The sequence below is a fragment of the Lampris incognitus genome, chromosome 13, assembly GCF_029633865.1.
Source record: "Lampris incognitus isolate fLamInc1 chromosome 13, fLamInc1.hap2, whole genome shotgun sequence".
Classification (NCBI taxonomy): domain Eukaryota; kingdom Metazoa; phylum Chordata; class Actinopteri; order Lampriformes; family Lampridae; genus Lampris; species Lampris incognitus.
Window position 1 is genome coordinate 22,616,491 of NC_079223.1, and position 24,387 is coordinate 22,640,877.

General features: G+C 44.4%; 1 protein-coding gene across 1 annotated transcript in view; it reads left to right on the plus strand.

Moving 5' to 3' along the window:
• Window positions 1-24,387, plus strand: part of LOC130122476 (pro-neuregulin-3, membrane-bound isoform) — a 583,791-nt gene that overhangs the window by 481,057 nt on the left and 78,347 nt on the right. The window contains exons 4-5 of the mRNA XM_056291408.1: window positions 2,986-3,059; window positions 3,312-3,314. Coding sequence (XP_056147383.1) covers window positions 2,986-3,059; window positions 3,312-3,314 — 77 coding nt within the window. The remainder of the gene's footprint in view (window positions 1-2,985; window positions 3,060-3,311; window positions 3,315-24,387) is intronic.

Genomic DNA, 24,387 nt, shown 5'->3' on the forward strand with positions numbered 1-24,387 from the left:
CATTTCCCCCATTATAACTAGAGAACACGGAGTGCTTGGCAAACAAAAAATGGGTGGAGTAAGTTCAGTCAGGAAACTAACCCCGGTTGACTCAGTCACATATTCCATAGGGTTTCCACACATCTTGGAAAACCTGGAAATTTATAGAAAAAAATATCCAGTCGTGGAAAACAAAAGTATAGCCTTGCACAGCCGGCCCTATAGCTGGTGAGCTTAGATTTTGTTCTGGATATAGGTCCGGCGAAGCTGTCCTTGGTATGAGTTGAGCCCGGCCAATCAATGAGTTATGGGGAGTGTTTAGATGTTGACAACCAGTGAACAGCGTAGCCATTGTTCTTGCTTTCCAAACACGACACTGTTCACTAGTCATCATCATCCAAACCCTGCTCAGTTTGCTCATTTGTCTGACTTCCAGCTGCCGGCCTCAATCGATTTTAAATGTGTCCTTTCCAGACTTGTAGCAAAAAAAAAAAATGAGTCGGTGAGATTTAAGCTGGCTGCACAAGGCTCGGAAAACACCTGGAAAATAATAAAATTGATCACATATCAGGGAAATAATATTGAGGTCATGGAAAATTGTAAAGTAGGTTGTAAAACCTTACTTTTGCCCACTAAAATCATATTTCTTGTGTGATTTTTAGCTTAACTCACATATTTTTAGCCATGGAGATTGCACATCATTGCTCAACAGTATGTTCAGTGACTGGCTAGAAGTTACACAGTCCACTTAGAGACTGTTGAGGCTTCCACTGCTAATTAATACTGAGTAATATGACCTTCTCTGAGCAATGGCTGCCATCCAAGTAAAAGTCCTGGAAAATGTCCTTGGAAAGTCCTGGACAATGAGAACCTTGATTTGCCATACACCCATCCAAATCACCCTCACTAAAGTGCTGGCTATTTAACATGGAGGAAACTAGTTTGTGCTGTGCAGTAGGGATTATAGGCCGGCATGGCTCAGGAAGTAGAGTGGGTAATCGGAAGGGCACTGGTTCGATCCCTGGCTCCTCCAGAGAGCGTGCCAGTGTCCTTGAGCAAGACAATGAACCCCTATCTGCTTCTGATGAGCAGGTTGGTGCCTTGCCTCCACCATCAGTGTATGAATGTGTGTGAATGGGTGAATGTGAGGCATATGCTGTAAAGCACTTTGAGTGGTCAGCAGACTAGAAAAGCGCTATATAAATGCAGTCCATTTACCATTTATCATTTGCTTGGCTGCTGCTCACCCACCTCCGCTTCTCATGCCATGGATCTGCTTCTATCTACTGCACAAGGAAATTTGCCCTGTGTTCTCAATAAAATATTAGTGCACCCAAAGTGCCACTCTATTGTCACTCTAATGCAATGAAGTATAATAATGCTTTATTGCATTAGATACCCGAGTTGTCCTGACTAACCAAAGACAAGGCCAGCAAACACGTTACGAGTTTTCTAGGTGGGGATCTTATGTGTCATGACATTTCAATGCATGGGTAAGATACAGTAAGGCTTTTATGTAAGTTAGTATAGATTCACCCACTGATTTTAACATGATCACCTATACTACTCTGCCTCATTTGGGGGTTAAACTGATTGAAAGCAAGACCTTTCACTGTCAAGGATATCCCAGAGACTGAAGATAAACCAACATGCTTGAAAATCCATTTTCTGCTTAATGATCACAGCTTAACTGACAGAAACTCACTGGAAGGTGCAAATGCACACCCTGAGAGTCAAACACAATACAGTCAGCTTCTTCATAAGCTTTTGGACATTTGGACATACATTGGTTTATATTTTAGCCGCTCTGTTTTTTTGTTTCTGTTTTTTTTTCTGGATATAAACTGACAAATTAAATGTGCACATTTAATTGCACAAATGCACAAATAGAAGATTGTTTGATATTGCCTTAGTCCATATTGATATGAGATTAAATACATTTTTTAAAAAAATCATTGGTCTTTGTTGCGGTTAAATCAATAAAGTACATAGATGTGGGCTCAGGTCTGCTGGTAGGATCTTGGGTTTGAGTTTGGGTCACAAACTTTGCAGTATATCCCCCCTCTCCCTCGCTCTCACCCCCCCCCCTCTATTTATTGGAGGGGGGTTCTATTTCGTGAGGTGAAACTCACTGAATAATAGTCTAGAGGTAAATATGAATTTCACTAGTTATTTTTTAGTCATACAAATTTCTTGTGTCATCACATGTTGATGATGATGGTGATGATAATAATGATAATAATTATAATAATAATTACATTTATATAGTGCTTTTCTAGACACCCAAAGTGCTTCACATTGACGAAAACAATGACGGAAAACAGAATACCCATAATCAGTGTACAAATGATGATGATGGTTTATTTCAAACGTGTAAATAAGCAGGATATAACATACAGATAAGCCATTGCCAATAATCTGAAGTGATCAACAAATCCACACATCAACTCAGCGAACAAATCCCCATATGCACCAGATTATTTGTCACATGTTGGAAAAGGAGTAGGAGGAAGTATACTTACTTTTCCTACTTATTTTTCCTACCCCTTCTCACCTACTCTTAAGTTAATTCAGCTGCTATACATCGCAAACTCACTTCCCACTGTACTGTATAGTTCAAATTCAATGCAAGTTGTAGTGCACAATACAAAATCAGCTACTGTGAACAATAAGAGAAAAAAAACTCATCAAAAACACACGAGAGAAAGAAAAAATATTCTTAATATTCAGCAACCTTTGAAAGCTCTGATTCCTAAAGATGCCTAAATCTTTTCATTTAATAGCTGGTTTGATTTTTTTCATGACCTTGGTGTGACGGACATTCTGTCAAAGCATTTTAAGGCAATATGCACAACTTGTACAATCGCATCAGATGAGCTTGTAATAAGCAATGGGGCTTCCTGACCAGTTCACATTACCAATTTGCCAACTGGCAGCAAATCTCCCCGCTTCTTCGATAGAAGCTCAACAGTTTGATCTTGACAGTCTCTCTTGTTTCTCCACCAGGTGTCGAGAGGGATACCAGGGAATCCGCTGTGACCAGTTCCTACCGAAGACTGACTCCATCCTGTCAGACCCAAGTAAGAATCCACCTCTTTAAATCACTTTGTTCTGTATCTGAACTGCTGTCATCCTATCATGTTGGAATTTGCAGCTGACATGACTGAGGGGCTGTGTTACCAAGGCAGTTCTGCCTCTGCAGAGCTCTGTTAAAGGGAAGATGTCGGTTACGTAGTATTAATATTGTCCAAGGTTGTACCTCACAACCAGAATTATTTTCTAAGTGTTGACTAATGTCACTAATCTGGGGCAGCATGGCTCAGGAGGTAGAGCAGGTCATCTAGTGATGAGAAGGTTGCTGGTTTGATCCCCGGCTCCTCCAGAGAGCATGTCGAAGTGTCCTTGAGCAAGGCGCTGACCCCTAACTGCTCCTGATGAGCAGGATGGCACCTTCCATGGCAACCTCCGCCATCAGTATATGAATGTGTGTGTGACAGGGTGAATGTGAGGCATACACTGAGTGGTCGGTAGACTAGAAAAGCCGCTATATAAATGCAGTCCATCTACCATAATCTCAAAGGTAAACAGAAGTGGAGAAGAAGGAGGAAAGGATCACTTCTAGAAAACACTTATTTTAGATGACATGCTACCAAGTACATATTCCATGAAGGCATAATGACTCAAAGTCACAAAACTCCTTGAGAATTTAATAAAACTTAATAAAACGATACTCATGATTGTCCATGTGACAAGTCTGCACCACAGCTGGGGTTCTCTGGCACAGAGGTACGGACAGCAATGGCAGTTGAAGGATGCAACAACCTGTTTATTAAAACAACTAAACACACTGGAGATTCGAAAACAATTAAAACAAAGAATAAAAACCATGATGTCTTATTAAAGTCTTTCACAGGGGAGAAAGCGATGCAGGTCCACATCCCCGCAGGTTCCGCTCTCTCCCAGTCTTTGGTGTGTCTGGGTTGCAGACAGCACCGTAATGCAAACATGAGGTCCCCCCGCAGCTAACCCTGAGTGGGCCTCTTTCCTGCAGCACAGAGCAGGCATTTTTTTTGTTTATCCCCCCCCTCCTCCTTTTTGCCCCAATTATATCCACCCAAGTACCCCACTCTTCTGAGCCATCCCGGTCGCTGCTCCACCCCCTCTGCCGATCTGGGTAGGGCTGCAGACTACCACATGCCTCCTCCGATACATGTGGAGTCGCCAGCCGCTTCTTTTCACCTGACAGTGAGGAGTTTTGCCAGGGGGGGCATAGCGCGTTCAAGGATCACGCTATTCCCCCCCAGTCCCCCCCCCCAAACAGGCACCCCGACCGACCAGAGGAGGCGCTAGTGCAGCGACCAGGACACATACCCACATTCGGCTTCCCACCCGCAGACACGGCAAATTGTGTCTGTAATAAGGTTCGAATCTATGCGCTTGACCAACGCATAGGTTCGAACCAGCAATCCCCTTGTTGGAAGGCAACGGAATAGACAGCTACGCTGCCCGGATGTCCCAGAGCAGGTGAATTGTAACATCTTTCATAGTGAGGATACTTATCATTTCAAATGCACAACGTAATTTAACAGCCTCCTTTAGAACACTGGACACAGATTATGGAGTTATTGTATTGCGCAGCCTCAATGTTAAACTGTTGGAGCTTTTTAACATCACAAACTATAAAGTGTCAAAACCACTGTCAGGATGCTGATCCTGCAACAGGCATCGTAGTGGGAGCTGTCCAAGGTACTCCGTAATTGACTCCTCGTTCCTCATTGTCGCAGATTGATGGATTTTATTATCAACGTTATTGTAAAAAAGCCCACCAGCCCATTCAACTCAGATTGTTACATGTTAAGATAGATGGCAAAAGCTTTTCCTTTAAGGCCAAATTATTTTTATTTTAAATCGGTTTCTCAAACAGAGCAAAAAATATTACATCAGTTTTGAATACACATTCATCTTAGCAATAGGACTACAGTATCTGTTTTCTTACAGGCTTGTAGGCAAGTATTACATGCGCACATCCTTTAGCGTATCACTGAGAAAGATCCCATGCCACCCTCTTAAAATCCACACTGAGAGCACGTTTATTTTCATTATTTATTTTTTGATAAATATTTAATATTTAATGTTTATTTTATGGATGCCCAGCCGCAACAGTCTCTCCTATGCCATGGTGCTTCTCAGATATGTTTTAATTCATTTCAGTTTTGAGACGGATCCTTTGGCACTTGTGACAGTCATGGGTAGAGGAAGAAATATAGTTTAATAGCCGTGGCTACATCAGGCATACTTGGTCATATGGAGTGGTGCTTTTTGAATAGAGTGTGCACCAAATCTAGAATTGAGCCATGCTCGGTTTCCTTTATGGTGGACGCTAATGTGCATCTAAATGGGAGCACTTGTTCTGGAAAATCCATAAATAAGTCATATTTGTGTTGTTCAGCTAGGGTAGTTGCTGATTTCTACATTTCATCATCGGATTTTTTTTTTTTAATTTTTTTTAATTTCTTGTGGGTGTAAAAACCCAAACCTCTGTGCAACCTTTTGCATGCCACAAAACCTGCATGTCCCTGTGCAATGGCAGTGTCTACAGCTGCATAAAATACTGACACTCTGAAGTATTCCTCCGCATCCAATAGCCTTTCACCCTCACAAAACCCATCAAAATGTCTTTTAGTGTGGGGCGTTCGGGTAGCACAGTGGTCTATTCTGTTGCCTACCAACATGAGGATCGCCGGTTCGAATCCCCGTGTTATCTCCGGCTTGGTCGGGTGTCCCTACAGACATGATTGGCCGTGTCTGTGGGTGGGAAGCCGGATGTGGGTATGTGTCCTGGTCGCTGCACTAGTGCCTCCTCTGGTCATGATCCTCCCATGTAACACATGATCTTCCCACGCACTATGTCCCCCTGGTGAAACTCCTCACTGTCAGGTGAAAAGAAGCAGCCAGCGACTCCACATGTATCGGTGGAGGCATGTGGTAGTCTGCAGTCCTCCCCGGATCGGCAGAGGGGGTGGAGCAGTGACCGGGATGGCTTGGAAGAGTGGGGTAATTGGCTGGATACAAGTGGGGAGAAAAAAGTTTAAAAAAGAATAATAATAATAATAATAGAAATATATACTTTTTAAAATTCTTATCATAGTAGCTGTTGACAGGCGGGGGCGGGGCTCGTTTGGACAGCGGGGATCCCCTACCACACGGGCCCTGCGTGGTATACTTTATGGCCCAGGTTGCAGCCATGTTTTAGCTTGTCTTGAGTAGGCTGATTTGAGACAAGTGAGACGGCACCCCACTCTGCCACAGCCCACCTCAATGTAAATAAGCTCATAAGGTTGTTGACATGATGTAAATAATATGATATACACATACTTTTTGTGTGAACCCATTAAAGGGGGCCAATTATAGTGACCAATCCACTTTTGAAGTAGGTTATACCTGTTATTTTCCTGTGTTTGTAATTTTCCCTCAACATTTACATGAGTACATGTTTTTGAGGAGAGGTCGGAGGTTCGGCATCTGAATTTTCAACACCGTAAGAGCAGAATCATGGGCTGGTGCCAAGCTTGCCAGATGTGAAATGCATTTAGTGCAATAGTGATGTGCAATTCACAAGTGAATCGTTCAAAAACACCTCCTCTTTAAAGTGATGGATGGGTTAAATGTAGAGGATGAATTTCTCCATGGGGGTTAATAAACTATATCTCCATCTTAATGGATGAGTTGAATCGACTCTCACGCGAATATCTTAGTTACTTTCAGCCAATAGATTCAGTCTGCTGTATAAGCTCTATAAGCTGCTGTTCAAGTATGCGGTGGCACCACATACTTGAAGTATGTGCCAAAAGTATTGCCAAAAGCTCTAAGTATTCATTTTTACCAGGTGAATGCCGTGTTAGATCAAATCTGTCAGTGAAGTGAATGAGTGCAGCAAGAGCTTGCAGTTTAGTCGCTGGCTGAATCAGTGATAGTTACCTACTGATGTGGTTAGTCACTCACAAAGCGACCCACTAAAATCAACTCATACAAGACATATAGTTAATTTAAGTTGTGACATGTGGTGCTTAGTTTGTCAGTGGGGTTCAGACCAACAGCCCCAAATTAGCCTCATTAATGCAGGACAGATTAAATAGCATCCACAGGGACAAGGAGAGCTTGAAATGTGCAGCTGTCTCCCATACAGACTCTATAGATGTCTTGTTTTAACTCAATTTTTTTGTGTTGCTGTTTTAATCAGGTTTTATTCGTGTTTTAATAAATGGGCTGTCATGCCCTCAGTTTCCATCTTTGTCCATGTCTCTGTACCGCAGAACCATGACTGTGGAAGAGCCTTGCCAGTCATGTTTGATTGATTCGTCAGATGAGTGGTGTGGGTAGCCTGCAGGCCATGAAATAATCATTTCTTTTTAAAAGGAATCAAATTAATCAATTCAGAATTGGCTCTCCACTCTTGGACGGTCTGAAAGAACAGAGTTGGACTTCCCACCACTATAGTGCAGTACACTGAACAACATGGAGCATCATCCACCGAACCATAGCCATGTCTAACACTGTGGTTTCCAGTGACTCTTTGATAAAAACAATGTGTGACCTTCCACCATAAACAATATCTTCACTACACAATCGTCCCATATTTTCTCAACTCAATACATTGAGATAAAATGATAACAAAGTCTTCCCATTCATTCATTCATTCATTATCCAAGCCACTTATCCCAACCGGGGTCATGGGATGCAGGAGCCTATCCCAGCATTCATTGGGCGGCAGATGGGGAGACACCCTGGACAGGCCGCCAGTCCATCACAGGGGCCCCACACACACACACACACACACACACACACACACACACACACACACACACACACACACACACCCACACACACACACACACACACACACACACACACACACACAATTTAGTGTGGCCAATTCACCTGACTTACATGTCTTTGGACTGTGGTAGGAAACCCACACAGACACGGGGAGAACATGCAAACACCACACAGAGGATGACCTGGGATGACAACCCCGGGGCTCGAACCCAGGACCTTCTTGCTGTGAGGCGACTGTGTTAACCACTGCGCCACCGTGCCGCAAAGTCTTACCAAACATGATTTGTTGCCAATAGTTGCTAGAAAGTCAAAACGTTATCTATGAATATACTTTTTTTACAGACTCAATAATTAAAGAAAGCAGTAACAAAAACAACAAAATACTAAAGAGAAAAATACAATCCTGAGAGGACTGACTTTTGTCCTCCTGTCTCTCTAACTTCTCTATATTCATTGACAATCATGACACTGGGAAACCCATTTTTGTTCAATAGTTTATGTGTCATTTCTGTTGGTATCTATTATCTACTGTACAAGGACCAGGCAGCTTTTTGATGTCTGTGCCATTCTATATTTGCCCCTCAGTGATGCAAACTAAATTACTTAATTACTACTAAATCTCTCTCAATCATCAATGAATAAATCAGTTGACAGAAGACAGACTGATACGTAGCTAGAGAGTCTGACAGACAGAAGGTTAAATAAAAGTGGAGTGTGCCATTTTATTGTTGCTATAATCACATCATATTTGTGTCTGTTGGCAATATGAAAAATAATGATATTCATTCATTCATTTTCCAAGCCGCTTATTCCTAATTAGGGTGGGGTGGGAGGGTGCTGGATTCCAGCGCTGATTGGGCGGAAGGCGACAGGTCCCCAGGCCATCACAGCGCAGACACACAGACAGACACATTCATGCACACATTCACACCTAGGGGCAATTTAGTATCGCCGATTCACCTGACTTACATGTCTGTGGACTGTGGAAGTAAACCCACACATACATGGGAAGGACATGGGCGGCATGGTGGCCCAGTGGTTAGCACTGTTGCCTCACAGCAAGAAGGTCCTGGGTTCGAAGCCCAGGCCGTCCCAGTTACTTTCTGTGTGGAGTTTGCATGCTCTCCCCATGTCTGTGTGGGTTTCCTCTAGGTACTCTGGTTTCCTCCCACCATCAAAAAGACATGCATGTTAAGGTTAATACCCCTGTCTCTGCCCCTGATCAAGGCAATGAGAGGAAGAACTGGAGTTGGTCCCCTGGGTGCTGCAGCTGCCCACTGCTCCTATACAATAGGATGGGTTAAATGCAGAGAACAAATTCAGTGTAAGAATACAACATCAAATAAAGTGGCTTTCATTTCATTCATTCATCCACATGCAAACTTCACACGGAAATTACCCTGGCCAGCTGGCAGGGAATCAAACCCAGAACCGTCTTGCTGTGAGGCAACAGACTTAATATAGACTAAGGCACTGTAATTGCCAGTAACTGTTGACCTCAAAATTTATGACACCCAAAGTTTTATTAACACACTCACCTTTGAGACACATTTATTGGCCCAAATAAATGACCCGCTAAGAAAATAACCCATACAGTTATAATCTGTGAAGATTTTACCAAAGCAAATGTTTCAGTGAATCCGATGTGTAATTGTGTTCAGCATCTCAATAACTGGTAGCACACGCAACTAACCATACTTATTTTCTCACTCTTGATTTTATGGCAATTACGGTTTTTCACAATTACTAAGATACATTTCTTGAAACCTTCCACCCTTTTCTCAAAACTGTAAGCACAAAACCCCAATCTTCAGACTACATTCACAAAACCTCCGACTCTTCTGGCAAAGTCAAACAATCACCTCAAAACCATTTTATCTGTGCTCAAATTCAAACAGTGTTTTTAGATCATACGCACAGCCAGTCAATACATACACTCCTGAGCATTCATTACACACTACATGAAAAAATGGAAAACAGTGTTCAGGGCATGTAGCTACAGGAAAAAAACAATGTTTATTGTGTCTAATAAACGCTTTTGCATTTTCTTTAAAAAAAACTATATTCACAACTTAGTACAGCGAACATATTGTATACTGTAAGTACTCTAAGTAATACAGTATTGAATGTCTGCAGTATTCAGCACAGGCATAAAAACACTACTGCAGAAGGCCAAAGGACAGAGAACGAAATCTAAATAAAAAGCACATTACAGTACACTAAAATGCTGTGCACCCGCAAAACCAAAGTCGATGAGAGATTAATTCTGCCTCAGCATCACACCTTTGTCCTGGGTCAGGCCAGAGGACTTCGTCTACACCACAGGCAACGTTCTCCACTTCCAGGCAATGGGGGACAAACTCTCTGGTGTGCTGGATCCAGCCTTGACAAGACTCCACACCTATGTCACCACAGGCCAAGTTCATTGCCTGTTGGCAATTTTCCCTGGTGTAGGGTTTTTGGTCATAGACATTCCACTGCCATGCAGAGAAAAACTCTTCTATTGGGGTTGAAGAAAGGAGAGTATGGTGGAAGGCAAAATTTTACAATGAATCGCTGGTTGATGTTGAACCACCCCCATATCCAGACACCACGGGAAAACTGATGTTGTCCCAAACCATGACATAGACAGGATGCCCTGCCTGCTCACATTCTTGCCGCTGTTGCTCAAACACTACATCCCGAAGATCCCCCAGAAATGTAAGATGATGTTTGTTGTTATAGGGTCCCAAGGGGGCATGACGGTGGAGAACCCTACAAGTACTTATGACTGCATAAAGGGTCACATTGCCACCATGCTGACTCGGGACTTCCACAATTAAGTTTCCTTTATTACATAATCCCCTTGGGCAAATTCGGTTACTGCAAATTAACCCATCCTAGCTGTGATCTGTGTAGTTAAGAGCAGTGAGCTGCCACCTTCATGCTGCACCTAGGGACCAGCTCCAGTTCTTTTCCCATTGCCTTGGTCAGGGGCACAGACAGGAGTATAAACCCTAACATGCATGTTTCTTTTGATGGTGGGGGAAACCAGAACACCTGGAGAAACCCCACCGCACACACAGAGAGAACATACAAGCTCCACACAGAGGACAACCTGGGATGACCCCCCCACCAAGGTTGGACAACCCTGGGGTTCGAACCCAGGACCTTTTTGCTGTGAGATGACAGTGCTAACCACAGGGCCACTGTGCCACCCAATGACATGTTGGCCAATTATGTTCTTGTCTCGCCTCCCCCTCTTCCTCTTCCTCCTCATCCACCACCTCTTAACACATACTCTTCCTCCTCTGCGTCTCAGATTGTTTCCAGCCATTGTTGGTATCAACATTTACCTGTGTACTCTTAACTGGCTTATATTCTCTTCAGTTGGTTAAATCACATCATCACAAAAAAGTGTTAACAATTTTGAGTTGTCATGTTTAAATGATGACCACTGTTTTGAAGTTGTGTTTAACTTCTGCCACCCATGCTTACCATTTTGCAACACAGTACAAAATGTGTGTTAGTGAGTGAGAATGTGTTTAGAGTTTTGCAAAAAGAGTGAACGACATGAACATTGTTCAAGCTTTTGCCAAAAGAGCCATTGATTCGATAAATGGGTTTAGGCTACTGAGCATTTGGCGGTGGAATGGGGTATCGTGTTTTAGCGACTGTGAAAAACTGTAATAGGGAATCGTACAAAAAGTGGTGTGTGCCGTTTTCCTCAGTTTATTCCACATGTATGAATAGTAGTGTCCCTTACCCAGTGTTATTTGTTTTAATATGCAGTTCTCTGGTGATTTCTATTTAATGAGGTCAATAAAAATGTTGTGCACGATACCAATTAACAGTTGAAAAACTCATATTTAGGAGAATTATCACTGGCAAACAAAACAAGCTGTCTCCAAAAACCATACAAGTAACCTTGACTTAAATATTAACCCTGACCTTATATTTTGTTTTGTTTTGTTTTGGTGGTTTTTTTCGTGCCTGCACTTCAGTCAAATGCAGACTCTCGGTTTTTTAATTGACACAGCCTTCCCAGTGAATTTACATATAAATTGCCTGGGAGTTACGACGTTATTAGCAAGGAATTGGGGAGAGGGGAAACATAAAGGTTTTCTTCACTCCTGGTTTAGCTTTTGCTCCCCCTCGATGACTGCGATCATTCTCCTTTGTATAAACTCTTTAAAAATAGACCCATACCCTAAGGGTCTGATCTATTAAGGGATTGCATGTGTAAAGATTTCTGCAGGAAAAGTTGTTCCTACATGCATGTACCAAAGGATGTGATACAAAGAGTGGATGTGAGCAAAGCACAAACCTTGCCTGTTTTATAGGAATCAACCCTAAGTTCTCTCAGCCCTGTGGGTTAGCTATTAAATGGGTTAGCTATCAGTTAAGGTAAGCGATGGGTTACAGTTAGGGTTAGGTAGAGGTTATGTAGGTTAAGTTTAGGTAAGTTCAAGGAAATAGAGCTGAGGGAACGTAGAAACACTACCGTTTTATATTAGCCTGGATGCAGTTCCCATTAATTGCTACTCTGTTCGATTCATGGAGTTTGGAAACGAGGCTGGTTTTATATACGGGGTTGTTTCGACCAACATGATTTATGGGTTGTTTATGTGAGTGTACAAAACCCTTTTGATCACATCTGTCCATATTTTTCTGCTCTCTTCCTTTCCCTAGCTTGCTCTGCTAAATCATTGTCCAAAATTAATTTTGTAATAGCTGGAATCACTTGGCCCAGATTTGGCTCATACCCCTAGGCAACTACTCTCAGTAACAATCTTAAGTGAACATGTCACATCAGCGCTTCTCTTTTTTAAAAAAAAACAACAACAATATATTTCTGCCCCATACACTGAGGGGTTTTTGTTTCCTATAATAATTTCTCTTCTTTTTCCTTCTTTTTCTTCATTTCGCTCGACTACTTCCTGCCTTGAAAAGTTGGTAAGTGCTGTCCAAAAAAAGCAGAGAGGCCGATCCTGGCTTTCTTCTTCTTTATTTGGATTTGCTGCCCTCATCCATTTTCTTCACCAAAGTGTTTTTGTCACATTACTGTCCAATGTCAGACCTGGCTCCCCTCTGCTGTTAGTAGATAACAGGTGGATTGTATTGTATATGATTCAAAGGGGTTATCTTTCTGTCTGGTTTTGGTGCTGTTCTTGTCTCTGTGTGGACATTCCCACTTCTTCCTGTTCCCTGTCTTTGCTAACCCAGCATGTACCATCTTTTCCCTTAACCCACATGGTTGTCTAAGCCCCGGACCTCATCCCTTCCCCCTGGCCTGAAGTTATGCATCCAAATCATTTGCTGACACTAAATGCCAAGAGAATCTGATGGACTGAGGTTTGAAGGGTGCCAGTGGAGGAGTTCACAGGCAGCGCATACAGGCTCTGTCTGCCAAGGTCCTCTGGCAGGCTTTGGTGTCGCAGGAGAACGGAGGAAGGCGCTTGTCTAAAGGCGACATATCATTCAACTTGGACCATCTCGAGGGATGAAAGGAGAGTCATGACTTGCACTCCTCTGTCCATCCAAGCAGAAATGCAGGGAGAGAATATACATAATGTAGGAAGGGTATAAAAGAGAGAGGGGTGATGCTGAAGTGAGGCTAAGAGACTAAAAAGACAGATTAAAAAAGCTTTACAATAATGAATCATGTAGCAAGCTATAGTCTAAATGGCTATGAAGTGCTCAACATATAAGCCATCCTGAGTGTTAGTAAATGAACAATGTAAATGCCAGACATGAATTAACAACAGGATTACACAAGAACAAAGAAGCATAAAAGCTAGAATGAATTAAAATTTTAAAATGAGAATCTGCATAGCATTTCAAGAAGTGTAAAGGATGATGTTGCTTTTACGCTGCTCTCATTCAGGGCGATGAACCATCTTAAAGCCTGTGACTTGCGTGTAAGTGTTATGCCTCGGATGACAAAATTCAACCTTTAGGTCTCTCATTGCTCCATAGAATATGTTTCTAGAGCTGACAGGATCAGCCTAGTTTAAGTTTCTGCCCAAACTATCAGTGTTAATTACTACTTTTTCATAAATGTGTTTTCATGCAATTTTTTTAAATGGATAATTCAGAATACTCATAAGCCTTGCTCAGATTGCAAGCCCAAATCCGTTTTTTGGCATGTCCAGATTGTATCCAGATTGATTTTACAAAGTCTGGACAGCAAGAAAACTGCATGAAATGCGAGTTTTGCATATCGGATCCAAACCACATGTGGAGGGGGTTTGGAATGTGACTCCAGTCAGATTTCTACAGCTAAATCTCAGTCTGGACGCTCTGGTCACCCAAATCGGATTTCAAACTGTCTTTGTGTCACTCGCAACGTGACACATAATGATTACGTCAAACCCAGAGTGACGGAAGTGGAGCCCGCCATGGCTGCAGCGCAGAACGGCACAGTGTATACCAGCCTCCTCCATCGCTGAGTTTGTCTGGTGCGATGGGGGAGTTCTGTACCACGACTTGACAGTGCGATTGTTTGGAGGGTGAGATGATAGATCTCCATTTCTCCTGCTTCCGCATTGGTTAACTGTTACTAGCGTGTATAGTTACTCATGGCTAAGTCATTACCCAGCAACCCATGCAGATAGGTTGGTGATGTCTGGATGCACAAATCCAATCTGATCACTCTCAAATAACAATGCGGACAGTCTGTCTTAAAGATCTGATTTGAGAAACAAATGCAATTTGCCTGTATCCTGAACAAAGCCATATTTTCTGCTCACCTCATACTGTACACGAGCCTTTGAAGCCACAGTGCACTGCAAGTCATGGGGGACACTTCTCATTTACTTTATAAAAGCACTCCACAGTTCAATCTAAGTCAATATTATGCTTTGGCAGTAGTCATTTTATAACTGAATCCCTTAATGTTTGTTGGACCTGTATCCCTTACTTGGTCCAGTTGATTGACACAGGCCAGCACTCACTGGTAGCCGAGCAAAAATGTGTATGGTAAGTGCAGCAGAGGGATACTTGCCTGTTGCTGGTAGGCTGTGATGTGCAATAGCAATTAGAAATGTAAGTACTGCAAAAAATGTGGAAAAGTTGGTTTGTTGATAGAGAAGATGAGATGAGTGACGGAAACGGAATTTTTGAACAAATATGATGTATGTAATAAAGTCACTTAGCAGTCATACCTCAGCCAATTTACTTACCATTGCAAATACGACAGGGTTTGGCCAGCATAAATATACAATGATAATTCTTCCAGTGGCAAGTAAGTCTAGGAAACTGCTGTTGCGCTAGCTGTTGTTTCTAAGCAACTGTTAAGTGCATTTTTTTAAAAGACTTAAATCACGTCGTGAGTCTTGTCAAGAGGGAGGCTGTTTATTTGCACAGCACCAGTTGATGGAAACACGCTGATTCACATTCTCCTTTGTAAACCTTTCCAAAAAATTTGCTTGAAATGTGGTCAGCATTTAGATGGAAACATAGTTCTTGTCTTTGTGAGATGCAGAAGAAAACAAATCCAGTTGTATGTCCTTGTTGAAACTCCATTTGTTCTTAAGGCTGCTGAGTGGCACGTCCCGTTCCAGGGAACTTGAAAAATATAATGCAGTGTTCAAAAGCAAGGATGGGCTACTCCAAATGTATTCTGTTTGAGTTTTCTCTTTCAGTCTGTCCATTCCTCCCTCACCCTCTTTGTGACCTTTCATCTACATAGCGCTTTCTCTTGGCCACCCTGCATAACATATTCAGCCCTTGCCTGTGCTATGGCAAATCGAAGGCCTAGGAATTGTAACATTCTAGTTTTACATTGCTGTAAGGCGCAATAACATTCAGGATACTCTCATCAATAGCTCATGTATCTTATCACACCCCACAGACACGAAGACGGATTCAGAGATTTACATCTAAAGACAAATTTCATTCACACTATCTCTATGAGATTGGATTTCATGCTTGGAAGGTCTGTGTGCGTCACACATGATAACATTGTGGCAAACACACAAGTCCAATATGCAGAGAATAAAATGTTGTGCTTCATGTCGTATTGTATGTTGTGAATGCATTAGGTATAAAAGCCCAGCATAGAATATGTGATAGCTGTGAGCCATTTATGGGTTTATTTTACACATGGATGAATTGTTGATGCCAGCGTAATGTGAGCCATCTTGGATAGGTACGATGATGCTTTGCTTAGCATGACTGCTGTTGTTTCATCCGAGTGTGGAAATACTTGCACATCCCAACACTAGCTTTGATGCACAGAGAAGACTACTATACAGTTTCTATAATTTGGGGAGATAATTTTTTTTCTAAATCAGTCTGATAATGTGGTTATGCTATATGATCTTATTTACCACTGTTGTAAGAAAGGTGAAAATACGCTACTACACATCTTGTTACAAATTAAAAAGCTGGTTCAAAAGCTAGCTCTGTAGCTTTGCAGCTGCAGAGCTCTCAAACTACAGTACGGCACCCTTGGTTCATTCATTTGGGATCATTGTGGTACGGTTTGTTTTGTGTAAGTGTGCATGTGCACATGTTTGCACACATGTATGTGTTTGTGGAAACATCTGTACACGTGCACTGTTTCTGGGTTGACACCCTTTCCATGCAGTATAGGAAAGAGCAGTCTGGGGTGGTACTTGAAGTCAAGTTTATTTGTATAGCCCAAAAATCACAAGGTAGTCCCGAAGGGCTTTACAATATAGGACAATATACAACAATATATGACAATATACAACATACAACATACAACTTGGGTGTATTGAAGCTCTAAAGTGAGGCAGAAAAGAACTGGTTTAAAGTTCAGAAATTCTTGACATCTCTGGCATCACGTTACCCTCTCATATCAACTCACTGCGGGAAGCTAAATCCAACTTACCAGCATATGGATAAAGAACTGTCAAGTGTGCTTGCCTGAGGGACTGACACCACTGATGCCAAAGCTAGAAGGGGGTCTAAATATTATCTTCCACTATGCAAGTGATATATAGGTTCCCTTGCATTTGCTTCATCAGGAGCAGTTTTGACACCCTTTAAATCAACCCAAATCATGTTTTTACACTACATAATGTGTAAATAGCGTTAATGATAGGTTAAAAATAGCTTTAGCAGAGGCGCTATGTCCAAAGATGTGAGAAACTGCAATAATCCAGACTCTGCTTTTATTAAAAACAAGAGAAGAAATCTCTCTGACAGAAGATCTTCTCTAAACCAGATGAAAGAAGACTCTTTTTTTTCCCACATTGCCAATTTCCACCACTTGTTCTCATCAGTGTTGTGGATGTGAAAATGTTCAGTGGTTAGCATTGCATTACTTGACCAGTAAGATAAAATAATCATTAAATTCTGTGTGAACTCTACATTTTAATGTGTATTTTGGGATTTTTCTTTGACCGTGGGATGATTCATATTTCAAAATAAATAACGAAACCTAGTGTAAATTGAATGACGGCGCTCATTCCTGTCAATTCTCAGCAAAAAGCCGTCTGGGTCCCATTTATCCCCATTTATTACTGGTTAAATCATGAAGGAGGTAAATGTGATAAATTTAGTAAATACCTTTGAGTACATTTAATAGGTGTTTTTCTCTTGGTGAAAGAATTGGATTGAGAAAGAGAGAAAGCAATGTTTCATGGGAGGGAGAGAGAGAGAGGAGAGAGAGTGTGTGTATGATGAACAGGATGATATGCAGTGGTGTGAAAGAAAGGAGATTTGCCTAAGGAAGAAATTGATTTAGTGTGGTAATTCTGATTTATGGCTGCTTTGCACTTTTCTTGAAGAACGAATGAGTGGTGGAAGGAAGAGTATCAGCCCAGCTGCCTGTCCCAAACCAATTGATATTATGCGAAAAATGTCGCACCACAAGCTTTTGCTACTAAGACTTCCTCAAGAATTGCAGTTTGTGTGCGCCAAGTGATTGAAAATGCTGTGTTTGAAAAATTGTAAGAATTTTGAAAACATTTATTTTCCCTTTATTTAAATGTACCATTGAATTTTTTTTTATTCATTTTTATATCAATGAATCGAAGCTGGAATGAGCTGGGTGAAAATGAACAGCAGAGCTCCCTGCAAAGACTGATAACCTTAATATGCACATGTCCATGTGTGTAGATGCATTTGTCTGTATATGTGTGCATCTGGGTATCTATATTCTTATAAATGCCATGTTAAATGCCATGCAATTTGTCATTACATGAGAACTTTTCTTTAAGGCCGTGGATATAAGAGCAGGAACATTTTAATCTCATGAATCCTTTGGGAAAAGGTGCTCAAGTGATATTTAAAACATTGGCACTTAATGCACTATAATAAGTTAAGATGTTCTATATATTAATTGTTTCATATTATCTAGCAAGCAACATTTTGTTTACATTATGAAAAAAACATAGGTTAAGTAAATTGATTATGATAAATACATGCTTATATGTTTCATGATTATTTTTTGTGCACCTTATTTTACCACAGCTGAGAGAAGACTGTCAATCAAGTCATGAGAGCCAGTTAAATTGTTAGCTGCCTACATAATGTGACATCCCATCTCCTTATTGTTGAGATTGGTCGCTACCTCTTGTGAACCTCTAAAAATCTTCCCAGAAAGCTGAATCAGTTCATCTGGACACAATGTTTAGTGGAAGAAAGGGTTGATTTTCATCACTTGAGTGATTTCTTCAGTCTCAACTGACTGCAGGTATCCCCACCCTTAAAAACAATACAGTGGCATAATGACCAAAAATTTATCGGTTTAATATGCAAATTGCCTTGACCATTAACTAGAGTTACAATGGCCATGTGTACTATTCACAGAGGATTGGGGAATAGCTGCAATCATGGCATTGTAAGATGGTGACAGATGTACTCTTAGCCCCCCCAACCCCCCGCTCGGTTCAGGGATGGTCGTTCCCTCTTCACATAGATGGTCTCTTTGACTCCCCATTCAAACCAGCGTTCCTCCCTATCAAGGATGTGCCCATCCTCATCCTTGAAAGAGTGGCCACTGGCCTGTAGATGGATGTAGACTGCGGAGTCCTGGCCTGACGTGATCGCTCTCCTGTGTTGTGCCATCCTCTTGGCCAGCGTTTGTTTAGTTTCCCTGGTGTACAGGTCACGGCAATTCTCCTGGAACTTAACAGGGTACACTATATTGCTCTGTTTGTGCCGGGGGACCCGATACCTGGATACCTGCAGTCAGGTGAGACTGACAAAGTCAATTAGCTGGGTGATGAAACGTTTCTCCCATTAAACGTTATATCCAGATGTATTGATTCACCTTTCTTGGATTTCCTTACCTGGATTATTGAGCATGCATCAAGCCAGGCTAAAAACATTCTTAGAAAGCACTCCACTCCATCTAAACAGAACCAAGGCACCTTGCATCTTTCCATGCACCACCCACTTTAGATCCTCCTTGCTACTCCCTATTTACTCAGAGGTTAAAATGGTGGTGGCATTTTGGGGAGAAAAAAAAGGGTGCTCAAATAGCTGAGTCTTTCTTTCACAATACAGTTTCCCTCTTTGTTCAGTGGCCAGATCCTTCATATCTCTTTTAGAGAGACTAAAATGCCTGCAATTTTTTTTATCGTCCTTTCAAATTATACTCTGTTCTCTGTGGGTGAGCTCCATGGCAAATGAGACTTAATGCATTGTGATAGCTGAGACCAATTTACCTTCTATCTTTCAATTGCAATGGAAAAGGATAGCATGCAATTTTTTTTTAAAAAAAAGGGACAAATGTGAGAGGCAGAAAAGGACAAGCAACTATTGATTGCCACATTTCACCTAGTTCGCACAGCTGTGTCACTGCCCTTATAAAAGATATTACATGAACTAGAAAATGGAGGTGAATTTAGTTGAAATGAAGGGGGGGGATCCCTTTGTATTTTATTTCACACAAACTTTCAGTCATGCTCGCTTATCTTTTGTCCCACGCTTTGAATTCAGCAACCGATCACGACTTCGCATAGGCTGTGCGCAGGTTAATGAATCCAGATTGTCCCATAAATATTGGAGTATGGCCCATGTCAGCTGGTGCATGGTGGAGAATCTGACAGTAGGACGGAGATTATCCCAGAGCTTTGCAGGGGAGGGATCCTTTAGCTGCATGCTTAGCCCCCCTCCCAGTCACAGGCCATTAATAACTCCTGGTTCTGTCGAGAACCTAGGTTCTATGAGCTACAGCGTAGTGCTATATTTACATATTGCCCTCTGACCTCGCCTCTGGCGACGCTAGGCTCTGAAATTCACCGCTCATGCGACAGCATCCCCTAAGCCCCGCCCACAACTGCACTTGACATGCATCACCACATCACTCGTCAGTTCAACCCACCAAAGCCTCCTTCAAGGGACCTCAGCAGGCGAGCACGAAAATATAGCACTACTCCGTAGCTCATAGAACCTAGGTTCTCTACAGAACCAAGAGTTCTATTATCGCTACTCCGTAGTGCTATATTTACATATTGCCCCAACTACGGAGTAGCGGCGGACTAATGCCCCTCGCTTGCCACCCGCGCTGAGGACAATAAGGGGAACCACACCTCACACCCAGTACTCAAATCCCCCCTTTGGCCGGCTAGTATATTGTAGAGGGGAGGCTCGCATAAGGGGGCGGGAAAAAAGAGAAAAGGGAACATAACTGTTCTAACTTTCCATATACATATACACATACACATAGGCTATGGCCTATATATAATATTCTTTTTTTTTCATTTTATTTTAAATGAACTATGTACAAACATCCGCGCTCCCGACGGGAGACACTTGCGTATGGCCGGAGCGCATTACGCATCAGTGCGCCTCGCTGTGCCAAGCACAGCACCGGTCACTGTCATAGCAGACTGGTCAGTTAAGTAATGATTAATGAACGAATGTGGCGAAGACCACATTGCCGTTGACATAAGACTCCATCGCCACACCAGCATAGAGAGCCACCGAAGCGGCTGTGCCCCTCGTGGAGTGCGCTTTAAACCTGGGTACTTCTCTACCAGCCCCCACATAGGCTTGGGAGATCCCGGAGCAAATCCAATGAGAAAGCCTCTGGCTAGACAGCGCCTCTCCTTTCCTGCCCGTCGCCCCATAGCAGACAAGGACCTGTTTAGTCTTTCTGAAAGGACCAGTGTGCTCCAGGTAAACCCGTAGCGCACGAACCGGGCAGAGGAGATGGAGCCTCCTCTCCTCCTCCGAAGAGGGAGAGGGATAAAAGGCCGACAACACCAATGACACCCGCTGGTAACGCGCGGTGACATGTTTCGGACGAAACGACGGATTCGGGTAGACTATCACCTTTGAACTGTCCGCGGCAAATTCGATGCCCTCCGTGGAGAGCGCGCATAGTTCGCTGACCCTACCCAAAGACACCAGGGCCAGCAGGAGCGCCACCTTGGCCGACAGCCACTTAACGTCAGCCGATTCCAAAGGCTCGAATGGCGCAGAACACAACGCCGACAGAACCAGGGATAAATCCCAAGTGGCCGTGCGGTCGTTCCGAACACCCTGCCTGTTCCTCACCCCCTTGAGGAACGCCACCATACGGGGATGAGAGAAGACAGTGTCGCCACCCAGCCTAGGCATAAAGGCTGAGATCGCTGCCAAGTGCCCCTTGATCGATTCGTAGGCTAAATTGTCAGTTGATCTCTTGTATTCCAAGAACCCCGCAACGTGGGCCAAGGATGCAGACAGAGGTTCCACGCCCTCTCCCACGCACCACCTAGCAAAAACTCTCCACTTGGAGTCGTATTGCGCCGATGTGCTCGGAGCGCGCGCGGCTTGTATAGTGGCCACCGTGGCCTCATCAAAGCCCTCCTCTCTCAGCCTGGCCCTCTCAGAAGCCAGGCCACCAGTTGGAACCCCGCTAGAAGGGGCTCCTGTTGGATAATCCCGTCTGCCTGCGTCAGAGTGTCTAGCCACATCGGGAGGAGGAACTGTGGCGCGCGCACCATGGAAACCATGTTCGGAAACCACGGCACGCCTGGGTTGTTGGGAGCCACCAGGATCACCGACGCGCCCGTGCATCTGATCCGTTCTACCACCGCCGGTATCAGACCCAGAGGGGGAAAACCATAGAGCAGCTCGCGTGGCCACGGCTCGATGCCCAGCGCATTCACCCCCATAGGCGGGTTGTCGCTCGGGCAGAGCGAATACCATCGTGCGCATTTGGCGTTCCTCTTGGACGCAAACAATTCCACCTGCGCCACTCCGAACCTCGCCCAGATCATCTCCACGATAAGAGGATTGAGGGACCAGTTGTCCCAGCTGGGCCCGCCGCGCGACATGATGTCCGCTGCCTCGTTCTGGCTGCCAGGCACATGAACTGCCCGAATGGACTGCGCGTTCTGATGCACCCAACTCCACAGGTCGTAGGCTAACGCACAGCACGCAGCCGACCGCGTCCCGCCACCGTAGTGGTACTGTCCGACCTGACCAGAATGTGTCGATGTCGTAGGAGAGGAGCGAAATGACGCACCACCAACAGCACTGCCTCCAGCTCCAGCGTGTTGATGTGCGCATTGTGACTCATGGGCCATACTCCTCTGATTGTGCCGTGGCCACAGATCGCACCCCAACCTCCAAGGGATGCGTCCGTGAATAGAATCACCTCCTCCGATCTGGGTCCGAGGGGAACCCCAACCCTGGATCTGCAGGCCTCTGCCCAGTGATCCAGGTCCAAGCTCACCCCCTCCGGGACCACTAACCTGTGCCGTTGGCGCAGCCGGCGGAACCGGCCCTCTCGAATAAGCCAACACTGGAGTCTCCTCATAAAAAGCAGACCCAGAGGCAGCACCTGGTGAGCAGAGGACATGATGCCCAGGAGCCGACGCAGTTGACCTACTGTCACCGACCGGCCTGGGGCAAAACTGGCAAGAAGGTCCTCTAACCCCTGCCACCGCTCCTCAGAGACGGAAGCCAGCATCCTCCCTGAGTCCAACGCTAATCCCAGATAGGTGGTTTCACGTGACGGCCAGGGAGCGCTCTTCTTCCAGTTTACCGTGAGACCCAGGTCTGACAGGTGCGAGACCAGGTGACTCGTGCGTTCCATAGCCAGCCGGTGATCTGGGGCTATCAGAAGCAGATCGTCCAAGTAGTAGGCTATAACGTAACCCTGGGCGAATAGCGGAGTGAGAGCCGCCTTGACGCACATCGAAAAGACCCGTGGGGCCAAACTGTAGCCGAACGGGAGGACTTTGTACTCGTAACACGTTCCCTGAAACGCGAACCTGAGATATTTCCAGTGGTGACCCACTATCGGGGCATGGAAATATGCGTCCTTGAGGTCCACAGATGTGAACCAGGCTCCGCTCGATATCATGGCTAGGAGCTGGGGGACCGTCAGCATGTGGAATGATTCTTTGCGCACCCAAGTATTGAACCATTTCAGATCTAGAATCGGCCGCATGCCCCCCGATTTCTTGGGCACGAGGAAATATCTCGAATAAACCCCTATTTCCTCTGTGCCTCTCTCCACCACCTGTATCGCGTGTTTGGACAGCATCTCCAATATTTCCTGCCGCGACACCTCTGCTTCGGCAGGTGAATGGATCAGCGTCTGACGTATGCCCGTGTAAGGGGGAGGACCCTGCTCGAACCGAATCTCGTGCCCATGCCTGACCGTCCGGAGGATCCACTCTGGTACACCCGGCAGCGCCTGCCAGCGTGCATAATGGGGAGACAGAGGGCGCGTGACGCGTTGTGTCTGGCTGTCGAGAAATAGGCTGTATCACTGCCATTCCGGTCCAACCTCCGAGCTCTCCACGGAAGTGTTGAGAGGCTCCCACGGCGGACCGCGTCCCATATGGGGAGCGAATATGTGCAGGATTTTGCCCAACAGAAGGTGGGAGCGCGGAAAAATCAGCATCAGCATGCGCGCGCCCAGCACCCTCTCCGACTGGCCACAGACAGCGAGTCATGCGCTCCGGTAACCCTGCTTTACGCATGGGAAAACCCAGCGGGTAACTCTAGACGCCTGTCTGATGGGATAAACTAATTTCATTCCCATCTGACAGCTCATGATTATCCGAGACAGGCATAGATAGAGTTCAACAACCCATAACCTTGTGTACGGTTTGAAACAGAACTGATCTCAGCGGTATAATTCACATAGCCTACACCCTGTGAAGCTAGTGAACCCGTTGCCATATCTGGAACATCTCCGTTTCTTCTGACTTGCTTGCAGAGTCCGGTGGCATGTGACACAACATTACTCACTACGCCATGTGCGTGTGGAATAAAAGTAGCATCGACATCACCAACATTATATGACAGACCACCCACCGTAGAATAATCTCAGACGAGGAACACGAAGGATAAAATGCAGAACTGAAATCTTTATTCATCAACATGTTCCCCTCATTGCATGGTAAAACCTTGCCACCAGTGGCCATAACATCAATACCTGCAATGTTCGAACAGGGGGTGTGGGGGTCTGTCGCGCACCGTCAGCGGCGGCGCGGATCTCCAGAGCCGGCACCCCTGGTCTGGTGCTCGTACTTCCGCTTCACGTCAGGCTGAGGACCACCCGCGCCGCCTCCGCCAGCGTGGTGGGACTGACTGTGAGCCCCAGGGGCTGGCGCGGGGCCAGCCGACTGGCTCTTGCCGTAGTTCTTGCGGCGCTTCGAGGCTCGA